The sequence below is a fragment of the Pipistrellus kuhlii genome, unplaced genomic scaffold, assembly GCF_014108245.1.
Source record: "Pipistrellus kuhlii isolate mPipKuh1 unplaced genomic scaffold, mPipKuh1.p scaffold_m20_p_3, whole genome shotgun sequence".
In the NCBI taxonomy this organism is placed as follows: Eukaryota; Metazoa; Chordata; class Mammalia; order Chiroptera; family Vespertilionidae; genus Pipistrellus; species Pipistrellus kuhlii.
In genome coordinates, this window is record NW_023425529.1 from 68,140,392 (window position 1) to 68,165,314 (window position 24,923).

The 24,923-nt window shown below is 36.4% G+C and overlaps 1 protein-coding gene across 24 annotated transcripts in view; it reads right to left on the reverse strand.

Moving 5' to 3' along the window:
- PPFIA2 (PTPRF interacting protein alpha 2) overlaps positions 1 to 24,923 on the reverse strand; it is a 413,992-nt gene that overhangs the window by 82,038 nt on the left and 307,031 nt on the right. For 12 of the 24 annotated variants that reach the window (XM_045588288.1, XM_045588301.1, XM_045588295.1 and 9 more), the window contains 7 exons: positions 19,720 to 19,941; positions 11,750 to 11,896; positions 10,599 to 10,733; positions 5,029 to 5,115; positions 4,519 to 4,602; positions 4,119 to 4,250; positions 2,403 to 2,465 (listed from right to left, as the gene is read on the reverse strand). In XM_045588288.1, coding sequence (XP_045444244.1) covers positions 2,403 to 2,465; positions 4,119 to 4,250; positions 4,519 to 4,602; positions 5,029 to 5,115; positions 10,599 to 10,733; positions 11,750 to 11,896; positions 19,720 to 19,941 — 870 coding nt within the window. The remainder of the gene's footprint in view (positions 1 to 2,402; positions 2,466 to 4,118; positions 4,251 to 4,518; positions 4,603 to 5,028; positions 5,116 to 10,598; positions 10,734 to 11,749; positions 11,897 to 19,719; positions 19,942 to 24,923) is intronic. The other 12 variants (XM_036456932.1, XM_036456935.2, XM_036456939.2 and 9 more) reach the window with 1 other exon arrangement.

Here is a 24,923-nt window from a genome sequence, read left to right on the forward strand (position 1 = left end):
ATGGAGAGTATGGCTGTTTGGTCATATTTTGAAAATAGAACAAAATTTGCTATTAGACTGAATGTGATTAAGAATACTCATAGGCTTTTAACCTGAGTAACTAAGAGAAAGAAGTGATTTACCTAGAAGATTGCTGATACTGGTGGTCAGATTAAATGGTGATGTAAGGGATTAACCTGTTAAATTTGAGTTGTCTATGTCTCTAAATAAAGATATTAAGTAGACTCTTTTTTAAAAAAGTAGATCCTTGCATATATGAACTCCTTCAGGGTAGGAAACCCAGTAGGAGATCTAAATTTTGAAGTACTCAATTCATAAATAGTATTTAAACCCATAAATTCGAATGAGTTCACCAGGGACTAAACAGAGAAGAAATCCAAGGACAGTCCTAAGAACTTCAAATTTAAGAGATCAGAATAAAGAAGAGAAAAATGGAGAGAAGTGGTTGTGTACACAGGGGATTTTGTTGGATAATGCACTATTGAGAATTGAGTAGGAATATCAAGCATTATAGAAAATATGGTTAGATTAGAAAGTGTGCTTGACTATATGAGATAATATTCAGAAATGAAGTATTACATGAATTTGCTTCTTCTGGCAATTGACATGAACAAGGATGTGAAGCATGGAGTGATTGGTACTGCTGGTTGCTTAGGCAGACTGTTGATGCTAAAACGCTGAGGTAGGTTGGTGGTGAGGGAGTGGGTTCTGAATATCTTGCCAGGAACACACAGAGTTTTGGATAACATAATACTGCATAACAGGATCAAGTCCAAAATTTACAATCTGGTCAAAATCTAATTCTTTTTCACACATACCAGTCTCAGCAAACTTCTGATGATACAGCAAATCAACCATCTTTGTTTTCTCTGTGCTATTACATAGGCTCTCTTCGCTGTCCTACCCTTCTCTATATGAGAATATATCTGCCTTCTAGAGCCTGAAGAAACGTCATTTCCCTCTATGTAGACATTCTCAACTACTTCAAAGAGAATCGATGCTATCTTCTAAGCATCATATTATACTGCTCTAGTAGATCTATCTTTTGGGAGATTGTGTACACATTGACTGTGAGACCGAAAAGTTGTTTTCTTTTTTTAAAGTATTACATATAGTATTATATATGTCTCCCTTTTCCCCAAATGACCTCCCCCAGTCCACTCCCACCCCCAATATGTGAAAGGGAGCAGACTGGGCTGAGGATCTCCCCTCTCCCACCCTCAGTGCACAAATGTTGTGCACGGGCCTCAAGTATGTACATAAGTTCACTGTTTAATCTCTTTGTTCACTATTATCTTTATTCTTTTAAGTTTTCAAATACCTTTCATATGTTACACTTGTCTGTCCTTCCTTCTCATTTCATTCATTCCTCTTTCCCTCCCTCTCTCTCTCCCTTCTCTCTTTCTATTCCAACTTTTTTTCAACACACATTTATAGATCATTGCATAAGTTAGTAATTTTATACTATTTTATTTGCTTCTGTCAAATAATAAAATAAAATTAGGACAAAATTGCTAACAAGAATCTTACAGGCTAATGGAGACTAAAGATATATTACCAATCACAACGTTGTGTGTTTTTTTTGTTTTGTTTTGTTTTTACATTTCGTAATGTGGCTCTCATCTTCCTCTTCTGCCACATATCGTACAATTGAAGTAATGATTCCAGCTGAACCATTATGCCCATTATTATTTAAGATATCAAATTCACTGCTCACACACTCCCCCACCAAGCACCTGCAAGCATGCTACATGTATTGTATTTGAAAAGCTTGCAACACAGTACTACCTTTTCTTAAAGTTTTAGTCAAGTCCCAGTTCCCTAAAGACTTCTTTATAGCAGGAATGTATGGCTATCTTTCCTGCCTGTAGTAATTATTGTCTATTTTACTAATTTGACACTCAGTATCTGCTAATTTGCAGCCCATTGCTTTGTCAAAGGTGTGTTCTCTCTCCTCAATTAAAATTTTCAGCTACTTGGAACTAGAGTCATGTTTGAAAATATATCTTATAATTCATATGCATAATAGGTATTTAATACATTTCTTCTAAAATGATAGACACAAAATTGTGTACATTTTTATTCCATTTATAAAAAGCACAAACAAGTCAAAAATCAATTTTTTTCTTTAAGAAGTCAAGATAGTGATTACCCTTTAGTATTTCAGTAGTGATTGTATATTAATGGGAGGGGGGGCTTCCAGAATGATGATTTTTAGTGTGTTTAGTTTGTAAAAATTCATCAAGCTTTCCCAATATATATAAACTCTTTGTATGTATAATATAACATTTAAAATTCTTTTAAAAAGAAGACATCCTAAAATATTTCTATTGAGACTTACTTTATAAAACATTCACCAATGTGAAATAGAAAAATAGGTAAAATGTAAGTTTTCATAATACCTTATCATGTAGAGATTCTTCTAGATTCTTCCTGAAAGTTTCTGATTCTTGAATTAAAACATTCTACAGAAGAAGAAAGAAAAATAGAAATAATTAACAAACTAAACAGAAAATAGTTAAATATATAAACTATTTTTATCCCTCAAGAATCTTATTCATCATTTTTTTCTGCATTTACTTATTGATTTTCTTGAAAACCAAGTTTTAATGGAATCTTTAAACATTGCACCTTAACATTCTGAGAAATACATACTTTAAATGGAATACTTTTTTGGTAACATTTGAATTGACAAATGGACTTAATATATCTTTATATTTCTGTGTGCCTCCTCTCAGTCACTATAAAATTTGAGATAACTAGGTTACTCTTAAATAAGAAAAAGGTCAATATTGTCCAGAGGTATTGTTGATAAAGAATTCAGATTGTTTTTATTATCTGAAAAAAGAAGCAAAGATAAGATCATATTTTTATTTATTTATTTTAACATATTTTTATTATTGATAGTATTACAAATATCTCCCATTTCTGTGCCTTTCCCCCACTCCTCCCAGTACTTATTTTTAAATGCTCAATTTCTGGAATTCTATTTCAAATACAAAATTATCAATTTATATGATAGTTAATTTTATAGAGAAATAAAAGTAAAATTTAATGATTTTAAAAAACAATGTTATACATCATAACATGTGAACATACTGTAAGTTGCATTATAAATATTTTTAAAAAATCCTTCCCATAAAAGTATTATATTATTGTTGTAAGCTTTATAATGTTCTTATAGTACTATAAAGTGTGATTTAAAACCATGCATTGTTTACAAGTTTACAGTTAAATTAAACTAAGAGTGTAGTAATTGGCATGGTCCATTCATTTGGAGTTGAATGAGAAGAAGGCACACCATATGAACCCCTAATGGGTAAATTAATCAAAATACTTTAACATTTTATTGAAACCTGTTTTTTTTCTATTTTGGTTTATTGGATGATGCAGGGGGGAATGTATACCTCAACTAGGGACTGGCACTCAATCTAAATTTCCAAAATGATTTGTGCATCTAAGTTTTATCCCCTATTTTTGTTTATACCTTGGAATTGGAAACCAGCTCATATAACTCTTGCTTGTTTGGAAGCTGCCTGCTGTCAATGACACATATGTAAATGTGAATGAAATTGCAGGCTGTACAGAAGCACTTTAAATACAACAACAATGCAGCTAGAAATATTGCATGCCTAAATTCTGTACTGAGATTGACATTAAGCTCACCCACAGTCTGGCTTTTTTCCAGTGATAGATTCGGTTATTTAAAACATTTGAATAATTCAAGACAAGCCTCCTTGTACACCCCAACGTATTTATTTTTGTCTTACCAGTCTTCTTCTTTGCATACCAGACAAAGGACAAATGAAATATTTTTAACACAAAAGTGCAGCACATTTAACACAATTGTCTCAGATGATCATGTTAATATGCAAGATTTATGTAATAAAATACTTGATATTTATTTAAAAATTGATCTTATAAAAAATAAATAAAAATAAAAATTTATTTTTTACATTATTACAGAAACAGTTCATTCACTTCTAAGAACAATCTTTTTTTTAATTAAGGAAAACCAATAACTCCTCTGATCAATATAATGACTCCAGCTGTATAACAAAGGTGAGCACAAGAACACTATGAAATGTTCACATGATTCTGCTCTGCTGCCATGTTACCTTCTCCTCTAGAGCAGCCATTCTCTCCTTTAAGTGTAGCTGTAAGCGTTCATTGGACTCAGTCAGAAGTCTGTCCACAGTGTCGGATAACCTTTTGTTGTGTTCCTCATTCATTTTCTCTCTTTGCCTAGCCTTATATTCAAGAAAAAAAAATACATTTGACATAAAATCATTAAATAAGTACCTGGATTTGTTTTTACATTTCCTCTAGTTTAAAAATGGATTTAATTTTATGTTGATTTTAATTAAATTGCTAAAAACTTAATTTATTTAAAGTGTACAGGGCATATCCACAACTTTTTAAATACAACTCATGATCAAGAAAAACGTTCATTTTTTTGTATATAGCATATAAACCCATAAACTGATAATTTGAGGTAGAGGTGCTTAGCAGACATACTCTTTGAAGTTCTTGATTTTTCTCTTCAAGTTGACATTCCAGATGTCTCATACGTTCTTCAATATTTCCATGTCTCTCTTCAGCCTGTTAAGAAATATGAAGAATGCACCTGACATGCAAGTCTTGATGAACACATTTCCTCTAAATAAACTGAAATAAAATGTAAAGCAAGCTACTACCAACCGCAAATGTAGTTTTCAAAAATAAACTTTCATTAAACAGGCAGCTGAACAGCATTGCTTGAAATGTGTCAGCTACAAAGGCCTGTTACATCCAAGCATCAGCAAAACATCGGAGTTATTTATGAGCAATGAAATCAGCCAAATGTAACATGCAGACTGTGCATGGTTTGAACACAAACCTGCCATTGTCCAATCTTAAGCTCCTGAAGCACTGAACTGCACAGATGGTCGATTATCAATAAATAAAAGTAACATAATTTTAATAAATGAAAAGAAAAACTTAGATGGATTCTATTTAGCAATAGAAAGTAAAGTCCAGTAGGACTACCTTCCTACGTATGGAGATCATTTCTTGTAGTTTAGCTTCCATAACATATTGATAATCATCAGATGAGGTAGAAGAGGTTGGATCAGACTAACAAGTCAAGGAAAAGGAGAGGGACAAAATAGAAAAATCAGAACTAAAGACACTGACACCAAACAGAACACAGCACAGAATGCTTAAAAGAAAAGTGTGACAGCAAATTTAATATTTTAATAGACAGAATTTTATGTGGAAAGATCTACACTGATATCTGGTGAACATAATGCAGTTGATGGTTATAATTGAAAAACAATGGTATGTTTAAATAAAAAGCTACCAACCTAAGGTATGAAAGGTTAGTGATGGCTGGCGATGACAGACTACTACAGAATGAATTAAAGCAACTCTGAAAGAGTCATGTAATAATTGGAATTATGAGAAACCAAACACTAGAATATATCTCAATAGATTTGTTAAAAGATTTGTATTTTTGGTTTGCTTATCATATTACTTAAAAATGGAAACAATGTATCTCAATGTTGAGGAATATGCCAAGTCAATGACTCAGATAAAATAAATTTGGAATAAAATTTATTATAAGCTCAACTCTGTAGAAATCAGAGAAAAGCTAAGCCCCAAGGTTAATTGTTAGTAGTATTGTCAATTCAAGCAGGATTGGGTTTCCTCAGCAACAGCAACAAAATGAATTGTGTTCTCTAAATACACCTTATGTCTGTATGTCCTCAGAGATATTCTTAATTTGAACTTTTAAATGAGTATTATTAAATCTTCAAATTATCGAGGTGACAATATAATGCTGAGAGGACAAGAAAAATTATTTGTGAACTCTCCTGAATGGAACTAGTGACTACTCCAAAACTGTTTCTGCATTGATTTGTTGCTATGGAAACAAAATAGCGTCCTAATATTATAAGTAGCATCTTGCCTTTGCGAGCTGAAGTTTCCCCAGTGCCAAGGTTAGTTACATGTCTTAGAGGTGATTGCCAGGTTACCACAGATGCAGACTGTTTAACACATGTGACATTGCTGATAGCTGAGTTGTATTAGTATGTTAGACACAGGTTACATGTAAAGGTACATCAACATGTTCATGATAATTACAAATTAAATAATTATAACCTCAAGAGTATTCTATGTCAGGACAACAAAATTCAACTATAGACCATATTTTATTATATTTTATATATTTATTCTAAAACAGTGAAACTTACTGTATGCAAATATAGGGCTATATGTAAGTATATCATTCAGTACCTGAAAAGAAATAGTCACCTATTCATGTATTGGTTCACATGCATATGTACTATTGTGTATAACAAGTTCCAATTTAATCTATCAAATAACATTTAACATTTAACTGGAGTGCATACACAAGTTATAGTTCAACATTTACAGTTTTTAATTTTCCTTCTGATACTCTTATTTTATAAATATGAGAAATAATAAAGAAATAACAATAACCATATTTTTTCCTTCAAATTCTAAGCAGAAGCAAAACAGAAAGCTATCATAGTCTCCAAATGTCATAAATGGTTTTATAACAGCATTTACCACTTAGAATTAAGTCAAGAATACATTTAGTGAGTCAAAATGTTATTGAAATTATATAATCTAAATTCATAAAAGTATTTGTAATTAAAAAAATATAATTTAACAGATAGTGGTATGAAAATTAATCATACCACTGATTCAAAATAGTCAAGACATAAACATTTCAATTTCCAAAACTGTATCTTCAAAAATACAAGTCTAGTAGCCTTTCAAGGTACTTAAAGGTTTTACCTATATCTATCTTAAATAAGGAAAATACATCAAAACACTATAAAAATTCACTTCAGAGATGAATGAGAATTCTGTCACGTTTAAATATCTATGTCATTGCCGATCTTTTTACTTGCACTAAAATGAATAAAATACTTTGTGGAATTAAGATGAATTATGTACTTACTGAAGAAATATGCATTATAATTAAAGAAATAAACATCATAAATAACAAAATTGGGAGACCAACGTATTTATTAGTTAATTGTGTTTATACTCACAAAAGCCAAATTTTAAGTTTTATCCATAGTTCTACTTCTGATATTCTAAAAATCTTAAATGAGGTTTACCTCTTCCCTCACACACACACAGAGAGAGAGAGAGAGAGAGAGAGAGAGAGAGAGAGAGAGAGAGAGAGAGAGAGAGAGATACCCTTATCAACCAAAGAATAGATTTGGACATCATTTCTGAACAAACACTGGGATCAACTTCAACCGCTGTTGATTTATGTTCACCTTCTCCTTATAAAGACTGCAGCTTAAGCAATTACTGTAAACACCAGCATCACACAAGAACAATCTGATATTTTTTACATTCTTTGATGAGATATAGAACTTATCTTGTGTTCACTCTTATGTGGCACAGGACAATTCCAAATCAGCTACTCAGGGGGGAAAATCACATAGGCAGAAGTAGTTTTGGGAAGAGTGTGGATATATTTGGAAATGAAGAAGAATTGACAGTTATAGAAAGGAGAACCAAAGAGAAGGGGGGAAAAATAGGCAGCTAATAATAAAAGTAGAAAAATACATAGGCCAAATAAAATGTCTGTGGGTTGTTAAGAATACCATTCAAAAGATAGGAGCGAGGAGCCTAGGTTTAAAATAGTCAAAAATATTTTATTTTTGTCAATAGTCAAAAATATTAAGAACTAGAAAAAGACTATGATGATCAATAATAGCGAGATAAGAAAAACAAATTGCCATTCAAAAATAAATAAATAAAGCAAAGTCTAGAGACATCCCCTAATGGCCTTGAGAACAGAGGGCAAGAAAAAGTATCAGCAGTGACACTTTTTTGTTGTGGCCATAAAACTTGGGGGAACATATGAAAGAATGATTTTCAAATATTATAAAAATGTTACCGAGGGAGTGTTTTGATGACAAAAAAATCTCAGCACTAAAGAAGCATGTATGATGAATTAAATGCAGCAATCATCTGAAAATGGTATATCTGAAATATTGATATAGAGTCAGCCAGAAGAGAAATCAGTAAGAAGGAGCAGCAGAGTAAATTATACAATTTAAATACTTTTTAAGAAGAATAACATTTTACTGTAAAAAGAAGAAATCAAAAAGGTCCAGATAGGAGTAAACTGAGAACATTATTTGGGTACACAAGTGAATATATGAATAAAAAATAAGAGCCCAAGAGAATAAAAAGAAAGGCAAAAAAGTGAGATATAAAGTTCAAGTTAAAAACTATTCTAAATTAAGAATTCTCATGAATATTCAATTTAAAGTTTCATATGTAAAGTATTGCCTTTTAAATTATGTTTTATTTTCAGTCTATCAGAGGTAAATTTGGGTCAATTTTATGATGTATTTTAAATTGTGTTTGATTAGAAAAGATTCCAAACTTTCTTGTATTTTATGCAGTAAATATTGATGATTATTTTACACTAAAGTTTTACAAAAGTTTTTTTTTAATTATTATCTAGCCACTTAGTTGCCACTAACATAATTCAATTCAATAAAATAACTCTTTATAAAAGCTTCTTGAGTTCCTCAGATAAAAAGACTAATTGTACATGTCTCAGTCCATAATACAGTAATTGAAAATATCTTCACAAAAAATAGAATGCTACTAATATATTTGCACATTTTGACATAATTTAGAAAGGATATTTAAATTAAATGATAAACTTATCTATATATTAGAAATCACACATTTCTGGAATTGCCAGAGGAATTTATGGCAATGCTATGTGACTATGGAAGGATCGGATTGGAACATTACCCTAACCACCTAATGTTTAATTCAGCTAGTTCCTCCAATACTTTATAGATAACTAACTATTCCAATATTTGCTAACTCTGCAATACATTGCCAAATTTTTGCCTATTTTCTACCCGATTGACTTCCCTATTTTAATTAATAGGTATCAGTTTACTGTTCTTCTTTAATTATTTACTTTTGCAGGAAATCAAATATGTGTACCTACTCTTATATTGCAACATCGAGAGCTTTGAATAATCCCTAATGACAGAATTTGTAATTTGTAGTTTACCCATTTCCTTGCAGTGAAGGAAACAACTTAGCACACAGTAATGATTGTGAAAACCTCTAAAATATGCATATATTTTCAATTGATGTTAAAAGTCAAGCATGCTTTTAGTAAAAAATACGGACTTTTATTTTCGTGATATGCATATGTACTTTGAAGCAATGGCATTTCGTTTGACAGTGAAAGATAATAGTTTTTTAAAGGTTACAATGGTTGCAGAATTCTAAAATATGAAGATAATTGCAGAATCTAATGGCTATAACACAGCAGAAAATATGAACATTCTTCAGAATACTATGGATTTTATTTAATTTTACTTTTTAATATTTGTCTTTTATTTTTATTTTTTTAATTTATTGGGGTGACATTGGTCCACATGATCATATAGATCCCAGGTATGAGTTTCTATGTTACAGGATCTAGATTTTGCACCATGTGTCCATCACCCAAAGTCAAATCTCTTGTCACCATAACCCCTTATTCTCTCATTACCTTCCCTTTGGCAAATCACGATTACAGTGAGATACCACCTTACACCTGTTAAAGTGGACATTATCAATAAGACAAGCAATAACAAGTGTTGGAGAGGTTGTGGAAAAAAAGGGAATCCTCATGTGAATTTAGACTGGTACAATTACTATGAAAAGTAGGATGGCAATTCCTCAAAAAATTAAGAGTAGAGCTACCATACAACCCAGGATCCCCTTTCCTGGGGATATACCTGAAAAACTTGAAAACATGTATTTGCAAATATATATATGCACCCCTATGTTCATTGAAGCATTATTCACTAGATAAAGAAGATGTGGTACATATACACAATGGGATACTATTCAGCTATACGAAAGGATAAAATACTGCCATTTGCAACAATATGAATGGAACTTGAGAATATTATGCTAAGTGAAATAAGTCAGTCAAAAAAAGCAAAGAACTATATCATTTCATGCAAATATGAGATATAATACTATGGATTTTAATTGGTTCAGAAGATATTGTATCCACTAAAACCACTTTTTGACTATTTAATGGCTGGAGACCTTAGACTGCTATAAATCTAACTTCCAACTCCTAAACATTTTTTTCTTACTATAATCAGAAATGAATCAACTGCTTAGATATTTCCTACATTTATTGTATCAATTTATGTTCAGCATATTAAAATATGTATACACATATTAAACATCATGTATATACATGTTAACTATCTTCATTATGTATTTATATTGTGATTATTCTGATGCACAAATATTGCCATGGGAAATTACTATAAGGACATGAAATTTTATTTTTGTTAATGTTTAAGTAGACAAGGGAGTCATCACAGTCATATATTAATCATTCATGTCAGTATAAATAAGATATACATAGTATAAAAAATTCACCTAGATATAAAACCAATGTAATAAATATTAGATGAACTTAATTTTCATAAAGACTGAAAAAAAATCTTTACCGATCCCATTTCGATCACTAGTCATTTCAAGGAGCACACCTAAGCTGACCGAGTGTTATATTGCAGTACCTTTGTCAGGGCTGCAATTCTCTGAGCCAGCTCAGCCTCGACTTCAGGCAAGGTCTCAGCTTTTCTCATGGTCTGCTGCAGCTTCTGCTCAGCGAGCTCAAGCCGTTCTTGTAACTGTCTGTTCTTCTCTTCCATCTGAAACAGGGGAGGGAGAGAGACACTTAAAGGGTCACCGTTAGTATAGCAGACCCCATTCACTGGGGGGTTTGGACTTCAGCCATTATCCTAGACTTAAAATCAGCTGCCACATTTACCGTGCAAAAAGATCATTGCCCACGTGTTTTTAATAAATATATTACTCAACCACATTCCTTAATAAAATTTAGCGCATTAAAACATTTAGAAAAGCCCTTACCAATGGCGGCAAAAAGAAAGGAAGTTAACAGTGAATAATACTTGGACAAATGGAATACAAATCAGTACTTACACTTCTGATGTACCATATTAGCATAATATTGGAAATCAGATAATTAGCTGGAGAGGGAGAAGTAATTGCTATAATGGTTTGGTTCAAAAGATGGGATTGGCAAAGATTTTTTTCTGTTGAAGGGCCAGGTAGTAATTATTTTAGGCTTTGTGTATCATAAAGTTTCTGTTCAAACTTTTTGATTCTACTGTAGTAGCACAAAAGCAGCCATAGATAATGATTAAATAATGGGTATGACTATGTTTCAATAAAGCTTTATTTATAAAACAGAGCTATAGTTTTGTCACAGAGGATAGAGCTTGCCCACTCCTGCTCTGGAGTGGAGTAGATTAGTTTCCATCACAGACTCTGGCAACTACCAGCTGTGGGACCTTGAGAAAATGTTCACGTCCCTGAGCCGTACTGTCGGCAGAATAATAACTGTGCTCACTTCACAGGTGGTGGTTAGATTTAAGTGAGGTAATACATGTCAACTACTTAGCACAGTTTCTGGTTCATGTTTATTGATAGATCCAAAGAAAATTTTCGTCATTATTTTTATTATTATTAAGAACAGTTTCTAAATTACCTACTGAAAACCACGTGTTTGGTTCACACCATTCTAAATTTTAGAGAATGATTTGATTGTGAAGAAACAATTGTTGCCTATTTAATTTACTCAGCATCTTGTGAGAATGGTGGGAACACACACATGGACCAGAACAACAACACAGAGATACTGAACCTGCCGGAGGATGGCCTCTTTATTTGCTAACTCGTTTTCTAGTTTATCATTCATATCGTGTATGGAGGTAGATTCTCTCTGAGCACTGAGGTAACGCTTCTCCAGGGTTGTGATCCTTTCTTCCATATCTTCCTTCTGTGCCATGGCCTACAATTAAAATAATTTAAAAAAAGTTCAAATCAGATTCTCAGATAGTTTAACTTAATGTCTTTGTTATTTAAATAAAAGACTAAGCCCTGGAAACCATTGCTTTATTGAAGTAAATATTAATTTATTTCATTTCACTAGAGGAATGTAAGAGTTCATGTGAGTTTTCCCTAATTATCTGTCTGAATTCTTCTTACATCTTGGGTTAACTGAAAGCTTTCTTTCTCTGAGAATGCAATTGTGTACATATATCTACCATGAAACTCATGTTGTCCTTAGTCACCCTGCCTACCCACAAATCAGCTCTTCTGGAATTATTTGGCTTTGGAATGACACCAATCTCCCTAGGGATTTAGGATCATTCTTGAAAATTTCTTCACCCTAGCTCTCACTTTAATTAATTAATTGGTTAATTAGTTAATTGAATGTGTCTTTGTTGAAAGTATTACAGATGGCTCCCTTTTTGCTACCTCATTGACTCCCTCTACCCCACTCCTGCCCAGCCCATTCCCCAAACCTTCACTATCTCTCCATAGGATATGCATATAGCCGAAACCGGTTTGGCTCAGTAGTAGAGCGTCGGTTTGCAGACTGAAAGGTCCCAGGTTCGATCCGGTCAAGGGCATGTACATTGGTTGCGGGCACATTCCTGGTGGGGGGTGTGCAAGAGGCAGCTGGTCGATGTTTCTCTCTCATCGACGTTTCTAGCTCTCTATCTCTCTCCCTTCCTTCTCTCTGTAAAATATCAATAAAATATATTTTAAAAAAAGGATATGCATATACATCCCACCATCCTCCCCTCACCCTTTCCCTCTGAGATTTGTCAGTGTGTTACATGCTCCAGTGTCTGGATCTATTCTGTTCATCAGGTTTTTCGTTCATTAGATTCCACATATAAGTGAGATCATATGATATTTATCTTTCTCTGATTGGCTTATTCCACTTAGCATGATATTCTCACTTTAATAGCCTAACCTACCATCTTGCTATTGGTCTTTTTCCTGCTTACCGATTCTCCACCCAACTGACCAAGAGACATTTCTAAATGCCAATCTGGTCATATTGTGCTCCATCTTTAATGTAAAATCTGAGCTACAAAGTTTAGAAAAGAAGTAGCTTTATGACCTGACACTCCTCTGGCTCTGTGTATTGGAATGAATCATGTTCTCCTTATAAGCCCTCCTAAATTCATATCCATCCACAAGGACCTGTGAATTTGACATTATTTGTAAATAAGGTTTTGCAGAAGTAATCAAACTAAGATGAAGTCATACAACATTAGTGTGGACCTTAAATCCAATGACTTGTGTTCTAATGAGAAGAGGGAGATCTGGGGACACAGAGACATACAGAGAAAAGGGCAGTATTCAGAAGGAGGCAGAGATTGTACCAGCTAAGAACACCAAGGAATCTCAGCAACCACCAGAGGCTACAAGTGGCAAATCAAGATTCTTCTCTAGATAGAGCCTTCAGAGGTAATATGGCCCTACAGAAACTGAACTTATAGCCTCTAAAACTGTGAGAGAATGAATTACTGTTGTTTTAAGTCACCCAGTTTGTGGTAATTGTTACCACAGCCTCAGGAAATTAATCAACCCTGTGATTTCGTTTCCGCCTGGAATTCATTTTTGTTGATTTCTCTGTCTAGCTCAGTTCTGCTGACCTTCAAAGCCCAATTAAAGACTGCTTGTTAATTATGTGAATATTAAATTCAAATGCATAAAATCCAAGTAATCCATCAAGTTTGCAAAAACATCTAGATTATATTTTTTGACATTAGGTACACAACCTTAGATTTTAGCCATCCCAAACAACAGTTACTATTTATAAAACTTTTAGTTTAAATTTTGACTCTTTTAATATAATTTTAGTCCAATGATGGCAGGGTATCCCTTCAGAGCACATACAATTGTTAATATTGAATCCTTTTAATTTCATTCAGAACTCTGAGATATCTTGCTAATGTTTTAGCTCAAAGACAAAATTCTGAAATTACTGTGCACATATAAAATTTGCACTAAACTTAATGAGAATAAATTCAGTAAAAGGCATAAGTATGCTTCTTCAGAACATGGATCCTATAGTAGTACATACTTGCTGTAAATTCTAGTTTTTGATTCATATTACCTTTGTTATCAGGTAAATAGTGCAATGTTGCGTAACCTCCCTTTTTTTGGGCATGTGTGTGAAATATTGGTACTTACTATATAAAGTTGTTGTAGTATGTTTGCTGTGATGTTGAAATATTTTGCATGGTGTCTCATGAAGAAAACACACTCAATAAATAATCCATAACTTTTATTATTAACTGGTATTATGCCTATAATTAACTGACATGGTTGTGCCATACATTAAATGCAGGAATCATTTTATGTGGCTTTGGTTTTACATTTTGGGTCAGTGATTCATGTGGGAGATTCCATTTTTAACTGTAGGCTGTGTTGGCAAAAATAAATTTTGAATTTACAAGTTCAAGAAATATCTTTTCTCTGTGTGTCACTCGGTGGAATTTCTAAAAAAGAAAGCTTTTCCTCATCTCTGAAAACACTATCTAAAAAAGGAGAAAGATTAAATTTATCTCTTGACCTGAAGTTTATTATATCAAATAAAAATAATTCCATAAATCTAGCAAAGTGAAGAATACAATTCCATATTTCAGATAATAGAAAAGACAAAATTTATTTAATCACTTAGCAACCTTTTGAAGAGCTTTTATAGAAAGTTGGAAATGTAAGCTGATTTTATTTGCAAAATAAAATATAATTTAAAGACTTCACAAAAAATTCTAACTCTTTGCATATCAACATATCTAATGTGATATTATATTCAATGCCTGATTAATAGCTTACTGATGAAAAAGTGCAGAGCTAAGCTTCTGTCATGAGATTGTTTACTTTTTTTTTCTGTTTTTTACTTTTGAAAACTAAGGCTTTTACAGATAACTCCCCTACTCTTTTGCATATTAGTAGATTTCTTGATTTGTTCTGAACATTGTATTTTCAAACATTGCAGGAAAAGTAGGTTTTAGCTGAACTTTCAGTTGTTCTTTTGGATCAAACACCTGAAGATAACCAATAGTAGTTGCTCCTAAAAACATTTTCCCAACACTTTTGATGAAGCAGTCTGTGTTTTCCAAACGTATGCTATGCCTAGACTTGATCCAGTCCCCCTACTTTAGTAGGTCACAATCAATTTGTCAAACAACTAAAACTGAACTTCAAGTCAAAATAAATTTAGATAGACTTATTTCTTGATAAAGAATTACAAAACAATTTGAAAGCAGTAATGAAGCATACTAAAATAATTCATTTCAGATATATTTGATTGTTCTCACATGCAAAGCAAAATACACTTCAGTTTTCATTATATGGTTAATTTTTCTTATTATATAATTTTTTTTAAATTTGATAACTATTTATTGTTTATTCAATACTAGTGGCCCGGTGGACAAAATTTGTGCATGGGGTGGAGGGGCATCCCCTCGCCCAGCCTGCAACATCTCACAACCCAGGATCGCTGGTTTCTAACTGCTCATCTGCCTGCCTGCCTGATCACCCCTAACTGCCCCCTTGTGACCCTGATCATCCCTAACCACCTCTGCCTATTGTCTTGATCACCTTTAACTGCCCCCCCCCTTCTGCCAGCCTGGTCACCACCAATTGCACCCCTGGTCGCCCCACACAGCCTGCTATTCAGTTATTTGGTCATCCATCACTAACCCCCCTCCTGGCCTGGTCACCCGACACAGCTTGCTGTTCATTTGTTTGGTTGCCCCTAACTGGCTCCCTTGCCAGTCTGGTTGCTGCCAACTGCTCCCTGCCAGCCTGTCATCCCACACAGCCTGCTGTTCAGTCATTTGGTTGCCCTTACTGCCCCCCTGCCAGCCTGATCGCTCCACATAGCCTGCTAGTCAGTCGTTTGGTCGTCCCCCATTAACTCCCCACCCCCCCACCCCCCCGCCAGCCTTGTCACCCCACACAGCCTGTTGTTCGGTCATTACTGTGAGGGTATCCTGACCAATTTGCATATTACCCTTTTATTAGTATAGATGTAAATCATACTGTGCTAGCAGAGGTAGCAAGATAAATCACCTTAACTTTTTTTCTACTAAAATATTTGCAATCTAGTAGATTTTGTGTGATCACAGTTCAAGAATGCATTATTATTCAGGAAAATAAAAGCTAAGTCTGGAGCTATGAGTGTGAGTAAATGATTCCTTTTTAAGTATGGGCTTTGTATATCTTCATGCTTATTGAGAAAAATGATCAAAAGAATGATCATTTAGGGATAGTTATATTGTGTTTGAATTTTTAGGACAGTTTCTATCACTGAAGTAAAAAATAATGCCTGCATCTCACTGATTTTGAAAGCTAATCAAAGTGTAAGAACCACAGGCTTTGAAGTCAGGCTTGTCCTATGTCTTCCTGGTACTGCGGCCTGAGGGTGTGGGGAGGTCAGTGCATAGGCCTTGGACAAGTCACTTCATCTCACTAAAACCTTAGATTATTCACCTGAGAAAAGAGGGGTAATGACAAGTATCTTCTAAAATGTATATTTTATTGATTTTTTTAGAGAGAGGAAGGGAGAGAGATAGAGAGCTAGAAACGTCGACGCGAGAGAAACATCGACCAGTTGCCTCTTGCACACCCCCTACCGGGGATATGCCCACAACCAACGTACATGCCCCTGACCGGAATCGAACCTGGGACCCTCCAGTCCGCAGACCGAGAGAGGCTCTATCCACTGAGCCAAACTGGTTTCAGCAACAAGTACCTTCTATATTGCTTAGATATAATGCACCTAAATTATTTTTCCTGTTGGTCCTCAAGAAATTCATAGCAGCAAACCAGAAGACTATGGCCTGTGACATGAATCTGAAAATATTTTATTTGATCTTCAGTGTCTTCACACACACACACACATACACACACACACACACACGTGATGCATGCGAGCAGAGTGTAGGCTCCTTGTCCAGGTTTCATTCACTCTGTTACCTTCTACTATCCAGCACCTGGCCCTTCATACAGTTACACTGCCTGTCTGGCTCTGAAAGCATTAGTGTTTGCAACTTCCCTTCAAAGGTGAAATAAGGCAGACATTCCTTTCTTATGAAACTCTTCTAAAGTACAACTACATAAAAATTGTAGAGTTGATAAGAATAGTTATATTTTAAAATAATTCATCTGAAGGCAGAACAGCTTACATATTAATAGAAGGGATTTCCAATAAAAGAACACCTGGCACCAAATAATTGAAAATATTTTTTGTCACCTACATTCAAAGACTTTTAGAATCAAGGAACTATTTTTACATCAGCAATAAGAAAGGGGGAGCTGGTGATGCTGGGGTCTACCTGTGACACTGGATTAAATAAGCGTGAATAAAATAGATGAGTGTTAAATGAAAGGAAAACAGCTAAATCTCTAGGACTAAGAAAATAAAAAAACAACAACAGAATTTTCCTCAAGAAATTGTCTTGGTAGTGTATTGGCCAGAAATCTCAGTATTCTTTAACAGTGATATAGAAGAGAGGTTAATTCATTTACTTTATAAATTCTTTGAGTTTGGGTTGTGAGGAGGAGTTAAGATAAGAGACATATCTATAGACTGTTAATTAATATAAGGGTATAGAGCTCTCAGTATCTTTATTAGTGCAGTGGTAGAGCAATCTACCACTTCTTGGGACATGTATCTTTTTCTGAGAAAGTAGACATTGTTTTAGGACTTTAATTCTGGTCTTATCCATGCCTTTTGATGTGGACATCAAACATCTATAAATATTCATCATCTCCATAAAGGTGTTTGTCTATCATATGCTCAATAGTTATGTAAGTGATTCGAATGGAGCAGTAAAACAAAACAAGACAAAACAAAAAAAAATTACATCCCTTATAAATTTTTATGCCTAGTTGAAAGGCATATGATAAACAAGTAAATCAGTAAAATATAAAATATTTCTGATGCAGTAATGCTGTGAGACTAAAAATGAGAGAAGGGGGTGGGTATGTATGTGTAAATAGCATGGATAGGGAACACTTCACTGAGAAAACATTTTAGCGAAAGGAAGAGAGATAGGAAATGTAAAAGAAAAGGCCTGGCTTGTTTAAGAGGCCCCTTAACTGAACAGATGGGGATAAAATGAAAGATTAGAAGGTGAGTTCTAAGAGGTCAGACAGTACATAGCTTGTAGGTACTGCAAGTTTTTTGATTGCAATGTAAACAGAAGAGGTATCAAGGACAACTCCAAGGATTTTAGCCTGAGCAACAGGAATAGGGTTGTCACAGGTTCAGATGTGTAGGACTTCGAGTAAGCCTGGCTTCCTAGGGGAATAGCAGAAAAACAATATTGAGAAATCTAATTTTGAGAGACCCATTGGAAATTTAGACACAGGCATCAGGTTTCAGGAGAGAAGGATAAGCTGGAGATATAGAGATTCATAAGTCATTAGCTGGTTTTTGGAGCCATGAGACTGCATGCACTTACTCAGGGAGTAAAGGTAGACTGAGAAAGGATAGCTCTCCATGAATGGGCAGGAAGCTGAGCCAGAAAAGGCGGCTGGCATGGGAGAGTAAGCAGGCTGGAGGAAAATCAGGCAGGTTCAGTGTGCTATTAGCCAAGTGAAAAGAGTGCTCCAGGGAGTGAGAACTGGATCAAGTGCTTCAGAGAACTGAGAAGTGGTCCCTAGATTCAACAATAGGGAGGTCAAGGACAATGTAAGAACAGTTTGAATAGGACAGTATGAATAAAATAAAATGAAGATAAAATGGTAAGAAAAAAAAACCTGGCTACACAGAGTAGGTTAAACTTCAATAAAAATAGTTAAATATATACTGAGTGGCCAGATTATTATGATCGGTGAAACCTAGCACATGAATTCGTGCATGGGTGGGGTCCTTCCAGCCTGGCCAAGGGGTGGGGACATGGCAGTTGGCTGGCCTGCCTGCTGGTTGAATTCATGATTGAGGGGACAATTTACATTTTAGCCATTTATTATACAGAATATACACTGAATAGCCAGAATATCATGCATTCAGAGATCATAATAATCTGGCCACTCTGTATACAAAAGATATAAATTGTCTAAAATATATTATTTAAATGAATATGTAAAAATGGAAACAGAAAGTCACAAAATAAAATTTTCATAAATATAATCTTTTTGAATAGAGTGAGAAAGTGAAAAACTTCTAAACTTTTCACCTTAGCTAATAAGATGATTTGAAAATGTTATAAATAAATAATATCATTGTGTCTTTTGTAATAACTTTCCAGTATTCTCTTTTAAAGAGTAGATAATATGATGTCAAGTCTAGTGAGAACTGGATGTATAGAAAAAGGACAATTAGCACATACAAACATACACATTCACATTCATAGACACAAATCCAAAAACGAGAGGGGAAATTTTTATGAGACTGACTCGCTACTTACTGCGCTAACGAGGCACCTAGAGAGGGGAAATTTTTAAAATGTCTTTGAGTAGTCCCATATCTAAGAGCCGAACAACTCACAATACATATTTATATCAATGGTAGTTTAAAATGAACAGCTCCACAATTTTTAAAAAATCTTTAAAAACTGTAAACAATTTTTTTATTATATCTGAGACTTGATATCAAAATTTCTTTCTACATGTATTTAAAGGAATGCTGAAGTAAACAATATTTACCTTATTGAATAAGTTTCATAACTAACACAATACATCCCAGATTATGGTGTTTTGAGATGAAAAGAGTATTACCACAGAGAATATTATAGAAAAAGCACCTCAAAGATAGCATTCAGGAAGTAAAGACTGAAAGTGTTATTAATCACTCACCTCCCTGATGTCCCTCTGATATTTAGTGTTCATTTCTTCCGTTTTAATGAGATCCTTTCTTGCTGTCTCTGCTTCTTGTTCTACCTCTCCCACTCGGGAAGAAAGTGCTGCTAAACGTTCTTTCATTTGGGCCATTTCATAGTTTTGCTTTTCAAGCAATTCCTGTAGTTCCACTATTTGACTAGTGTCATCAGTTGAGTCTATAGAACCATTGGACAAACGCTGCAGGAAAAGGAAAGACATAGTGCATAGGATTATTTCATCTTCAATTTACAATTCATAAACTTAAATAATGAAATGGATACAGCTTTTACACTGAGAAATAGTAAAAGAGTTAATTTAGGAGGAAAACTAAGTCTCTAACAAGAACTCTTAATTGACAACAAAGAGGTAATATGCGAACTGATCCTCATGTCCATGTTGTCACAAGATGGCTACCACCGTGTCGTCACAAAATGACCCTCGCATATCATCAGAAGATGGCCACCACAAGATGGCTGCCCATATTATCACAAGATGGCCACTTGCACATTGTCACAAGATAGCCACCAAAATATGGCTGCCCCCATGTCATTACAAGATGGCCAACAGAGGAGAGTAGTTGGGGGAGACCAGACCTGCAAGGGAGGGCAGTTGGGAGTGATTGGGCTATAAGAGAGCAGTTAGGTGTCAATCATGCTGGCAGGGGAGCGGTTAGGTGTGAATCAGACTGGCAGGAGAGTGATTAGGGGGCTATCAGGCTGGCAGGCAGAGTGGTTAGGGGCAATCAGGAAGCCAGGCAGGTAAATGGTTAGGAGCCAGCAGTCCTGAATTGTGAGAGGAATATTCAGTTTATGCCCAATTCCAGATTGGAGAGGTTGCAGGCTGGGCTGAGGGACACCACCCCCAGCACACAAATTTTGTGCACTAGATCTCTAGACTACATATAAAAGCTTAAGTGACTGGATGACCAGACAACCAGACAGCCAGATGGTAGTTATGATGTGCACTGACCACTAGGGGGAAAACACTCAATGCAGGAGCTGCCCCTTGGTGGTCAGTGCACTCCCACAGCAGGAATGCCATTCAGCTGACTGATGGGCACCAGCTGGCAAGCGCAGCTGCAGCAGGCAATAGGCTTTCCCATGGACACTCATCCTGTGCGCCCAAGCAGCAAGTGTAGTGGGGCCAGCATGAATGGAATTGATACCCAGCCCGGGCCCAGGCTCTTCCCTGGCTGCCTGCCGCTTCATGCACTACTACATCCCCCAAGCAGTCCCAGATTACAAGAGGTTCACGATTCCCTGCACCAGGCTCCTATTTAGAATACAAAGGTAAATCAGTGATTTTCAAACAGGGTAACAGAGGCATTGGAACTGAAAGGTATTATATATTTACTAGAGGCCTGGTGCATGAAAATTCATGCACTGGAGGGGGGTCTCTCAGTCAGGCCTATCCCCTCTCACAATCCAGGAGCCCTCAGGGGCTGGAGGTGACCTGGCAATCAGGGGAACGTGATGCCTCCATCACACTTCTACTGCTGCCACTGCCAGCAGTGCAAACCTCAGCCAGCCCTGGTCACCTGAGCCTTGGTGGCCCTGGGCAGTTTGGCAGCTGGCATCAAGGCTTGCCTGTGCCTCAGGCCGGCCCTGGGTGGCTGGGGAGCTGAGGGGACTAGGGGACTCCAGAGGCAGGCACATAGAGTGGCCAGATTTGTCAGGAGGTAGGCCTGGCCCTGCCGTGTGCCTGCTGCCCAAGTGGGGCTGAGGGGACTGGACACTGCCATCTTATGGCTGTGGGCACCACCATCTTTGTGAGGGCCAGATGGTCAACTAGCATATTTCCTATTTATTATATGGGAGTAGAGGCAATGGCCTGCAGGGATTGGCTGAAACTAGGAGTCCTACATCCCTGAGGTCTATATTAGTGCATGAAGTAGTGCAGATGGCCTGGGAGGAGCCCAAGCCTGAGCTGGGCATCCTCCTCCTCCCTCTCATTCCTGCCCCGCTGTGCCTGCCACTGCCACCACTCAATAGCACTGCTGCAGAGGCAGGAGAGGCTTGTACCACTGCAGCTGCACTTGCCAGCAGTGAGTCCCCAGCCAGCTCGCGTCTTGGCAGCAGCTTGTCAGTCCCCAGCCAACTCGCGTCTTGGGGCTACTGCAGAATCTCAATCTCCACAGGTGAGAAAGATCCCCGCCCACCAGACCCCTGCCCCAGCCCAAGCCCTCTGTGGTGCACTCCACCCGGCGCTACTCTGTGCCCCTTGGGCCACCCGCCCCCTAGCTGGCCACTTCACTGAAGCCACACTGCTTGCCTGGGAGCCTCCTTTCTGTGTGCCTGTGGACCTCCAGGCTGCAGCTCCTATCTGGCTGCTTCACTGAAGCTTCCTCTTCCTTCAGGTGCTCTCCTCAGACCCCGGGGAGCTTGACTCTGGTGGCCTTGCCCCTCCATGGCTCCCTGCAGCCTCCCCCCGCACTGGGTTCTCCCAGGCCGCCCCACCTGTCAGGTTGCTGCCAGGGAACCCTGCTGTGGACAGGGGGTAAGGGATGGGGAGTAGCTCCAGTAAAGTTTAGTAAAAACCCCAGAATAGTGTTGGTATTTGGCTGTGGGCCGCAGGGGTGTCTGCTTGAGTGGGACAAAATTGTGCTTAGACCCGGAGTGCTGCCCCCAGCCTCACAGCCCCGCCCACCCTGTGAACGGTCATGATATAATGGCATCCTGTGTAAATATAGATAGATAGATAGATAGATAGATAGATAGATAGATAGATTATATATAAGATCCTATATATTAAAAGGCTAATATGCAAATCCACATAAGGACTGGTGGAAGGACCAGATGGTATGACACACACTGACTACCGAGGGCAGATATTCAATTCAGGAGCTGCCCTCTGATGGTTAGTGTGCTCCCACAGGGGGAGTGCCACTCAGCCAGAAGCCCTGAGCAAGGCTCATGGCTGGTGAGCTCAGTGGCGTGGTGGGAGGCTCTCTCACCTCCACAGCAGTGCTAAGGATGTCTGACTATTGGCTTAGGCCTGCTCCCCATGCTCAAATTTGTGCTCCCCCGAGTGCACAAATTTCATTCACTAGGCCTCTACTATATTATAAGTAATATTACATTTATGTAACAGTATATTATCTATATATATAAAAGCCTAATGTGCTAAGTGTCCAACTAATTGGTCGACCACTTGGTTGACTGCTATACCAGTCACTGTGATGTGTGCTGACCACCAGAGGGCAGGTACTTCGACTAGTAGTTTAGCTTACTGCTGGGGTCCAGCCAATTGGGACTGGGTGAAGTGAGCTGGACATGCCCTGGAACCCTCCCCTTGGTCCCTCTCCAGCCTCTAAAATATTTATTCTAATTAATTTCCTTTCAGTGTGCATGGATTCATGCACTGGGCCTCTAGTTATTAAATAATAAATAAGGGGATAGAAAACATGTAATATTTTCTATTTTTACTCAAGATCCTGTGTGCAACTGCAAGTTTCATTTTCAATTCAGTGACACTGGGATGAAGAACTAATACAACATTTTCTTTTAAAGAATGTTGTCCCCCACTGTGAATGTGACTTAGCTGGAACAAGTCTTGATCTCTATATTGCTATCAAAATAAAAGTTATAAGTGCACAAAAATCTATGGAAAGAAGACTGAAAAGAATTAAGTACTTTGAAATTGACTTTTCCCTTTCTGAAGTGGCTGCTAGAGTGACCCATGTCTTCAAAAGCATGCCTACAGCCACATTGAAAAAGTTTTGTGGTAAAGACAGTACAACAATTAGACAGAAATGGTGCTAAGAGAAAAAGAGCCCAACCAAATTGAACTAAAATGAGAAACAAGAAAAAAGTACAATCAATTCCACTATAATGCTTGTTTGGAAAATATAAGTTTGTTCCAACACAATAGATATATTAAGAAATAATCTGAACATAGGTAAATTTTGTGTCCTCTTACACATTGTTTCATCTCTGAGAATCACTGGCTAAATATAGAAAACTGCATCTACCCAAACCAATCAATGTAGAAACACAAAATACACACCTGCACCTTTCCCAAACATCTAGCACTGACCTCAGTTCACTGTTTGCTGAGAGACAAACCATCTGCATCTGTGTTATAAATTTCTGTCTGATTTCGGATAGCCCTCCTTCCACCATCACACATAACTCACAGCTATAACTTTTTTGTCAACAATTCCATCAGCAAACTTCAGGTCTTTTTCAAGGTAAAGAGTCCTATTTATCAAAGCGTTTATGCTATTCTTGACCATGTGACATATGTAAAAATGCTACCATTTTTTATTAGTTTTATATCTCTTTTTTAAGTCACTGGTAAGGTTTTTAATGTGTGCTGCAAATCCCTTTTACTCCTTAGCCCTGTGATTTTTATTTTGCAATTTTGCACAGTTCATGAAATCATTCAGGAATGAGCAAAGAGTCCACTGAATGTCTATACATTATTTCTTTGAACCACATGTGAATCTACATGATCTCAAAATAAAAAGTTTAATTAAAAGTAAAGTTATGTCCCTGGCTGGGTAGCTCAGTTGATTAGAGTGTCATCCTGATACAACAAGACTGTGGGTTCTGTCCCCAGTCAAGGCACAAACATGAAACAACCAACAAATGCATAAATAAGCAGAACAACAAATCTGTAATTCTAAATCTGTAATTCTAATTCTATCATCTCTCTCTTTCTCTTCTCTCTCTCTCTCTCTCTCTCTCTCTCTCTCTCTCTCTCTCTCTCTCTCTCATCAATTAAAAAAAAAAAAGAGCAACTGACTACAGGAAAAAAGGGGAGAGCAAAAACAGAAAGCAACATAAAAACAGTGAGAAAGCCCTAGCCAGTTTTGCTCAGTGGATAGAGCATCAGCCTGCAGATCGAAGGTTCCCAGGTTTGATGTGGTCAGGGGCACATACTCCAGTTGCAGACTCAATTCTCATTAGGGAGCATGCAGGAGGCAGCCAATCAATGATTCTCTCTCACCATGAATGTTTCTATCTGTCCCTCTCCCTTCCTCTCTGAAATTAATAAAAATGTATTTTAAAAAGAGTGAGAAAAATGGGCAAAAAAAAAAAAGATGGAGTCAGACTTAAAATAGTATTTTAAGATGTCAGTCAGATCTACAAACCTAATACTTTGAAAATACTTCGATAGTATTTTAAGATGTCAGATCTACAAACCTAATACTTTGAACTTTAGTTTTGCAGATACTG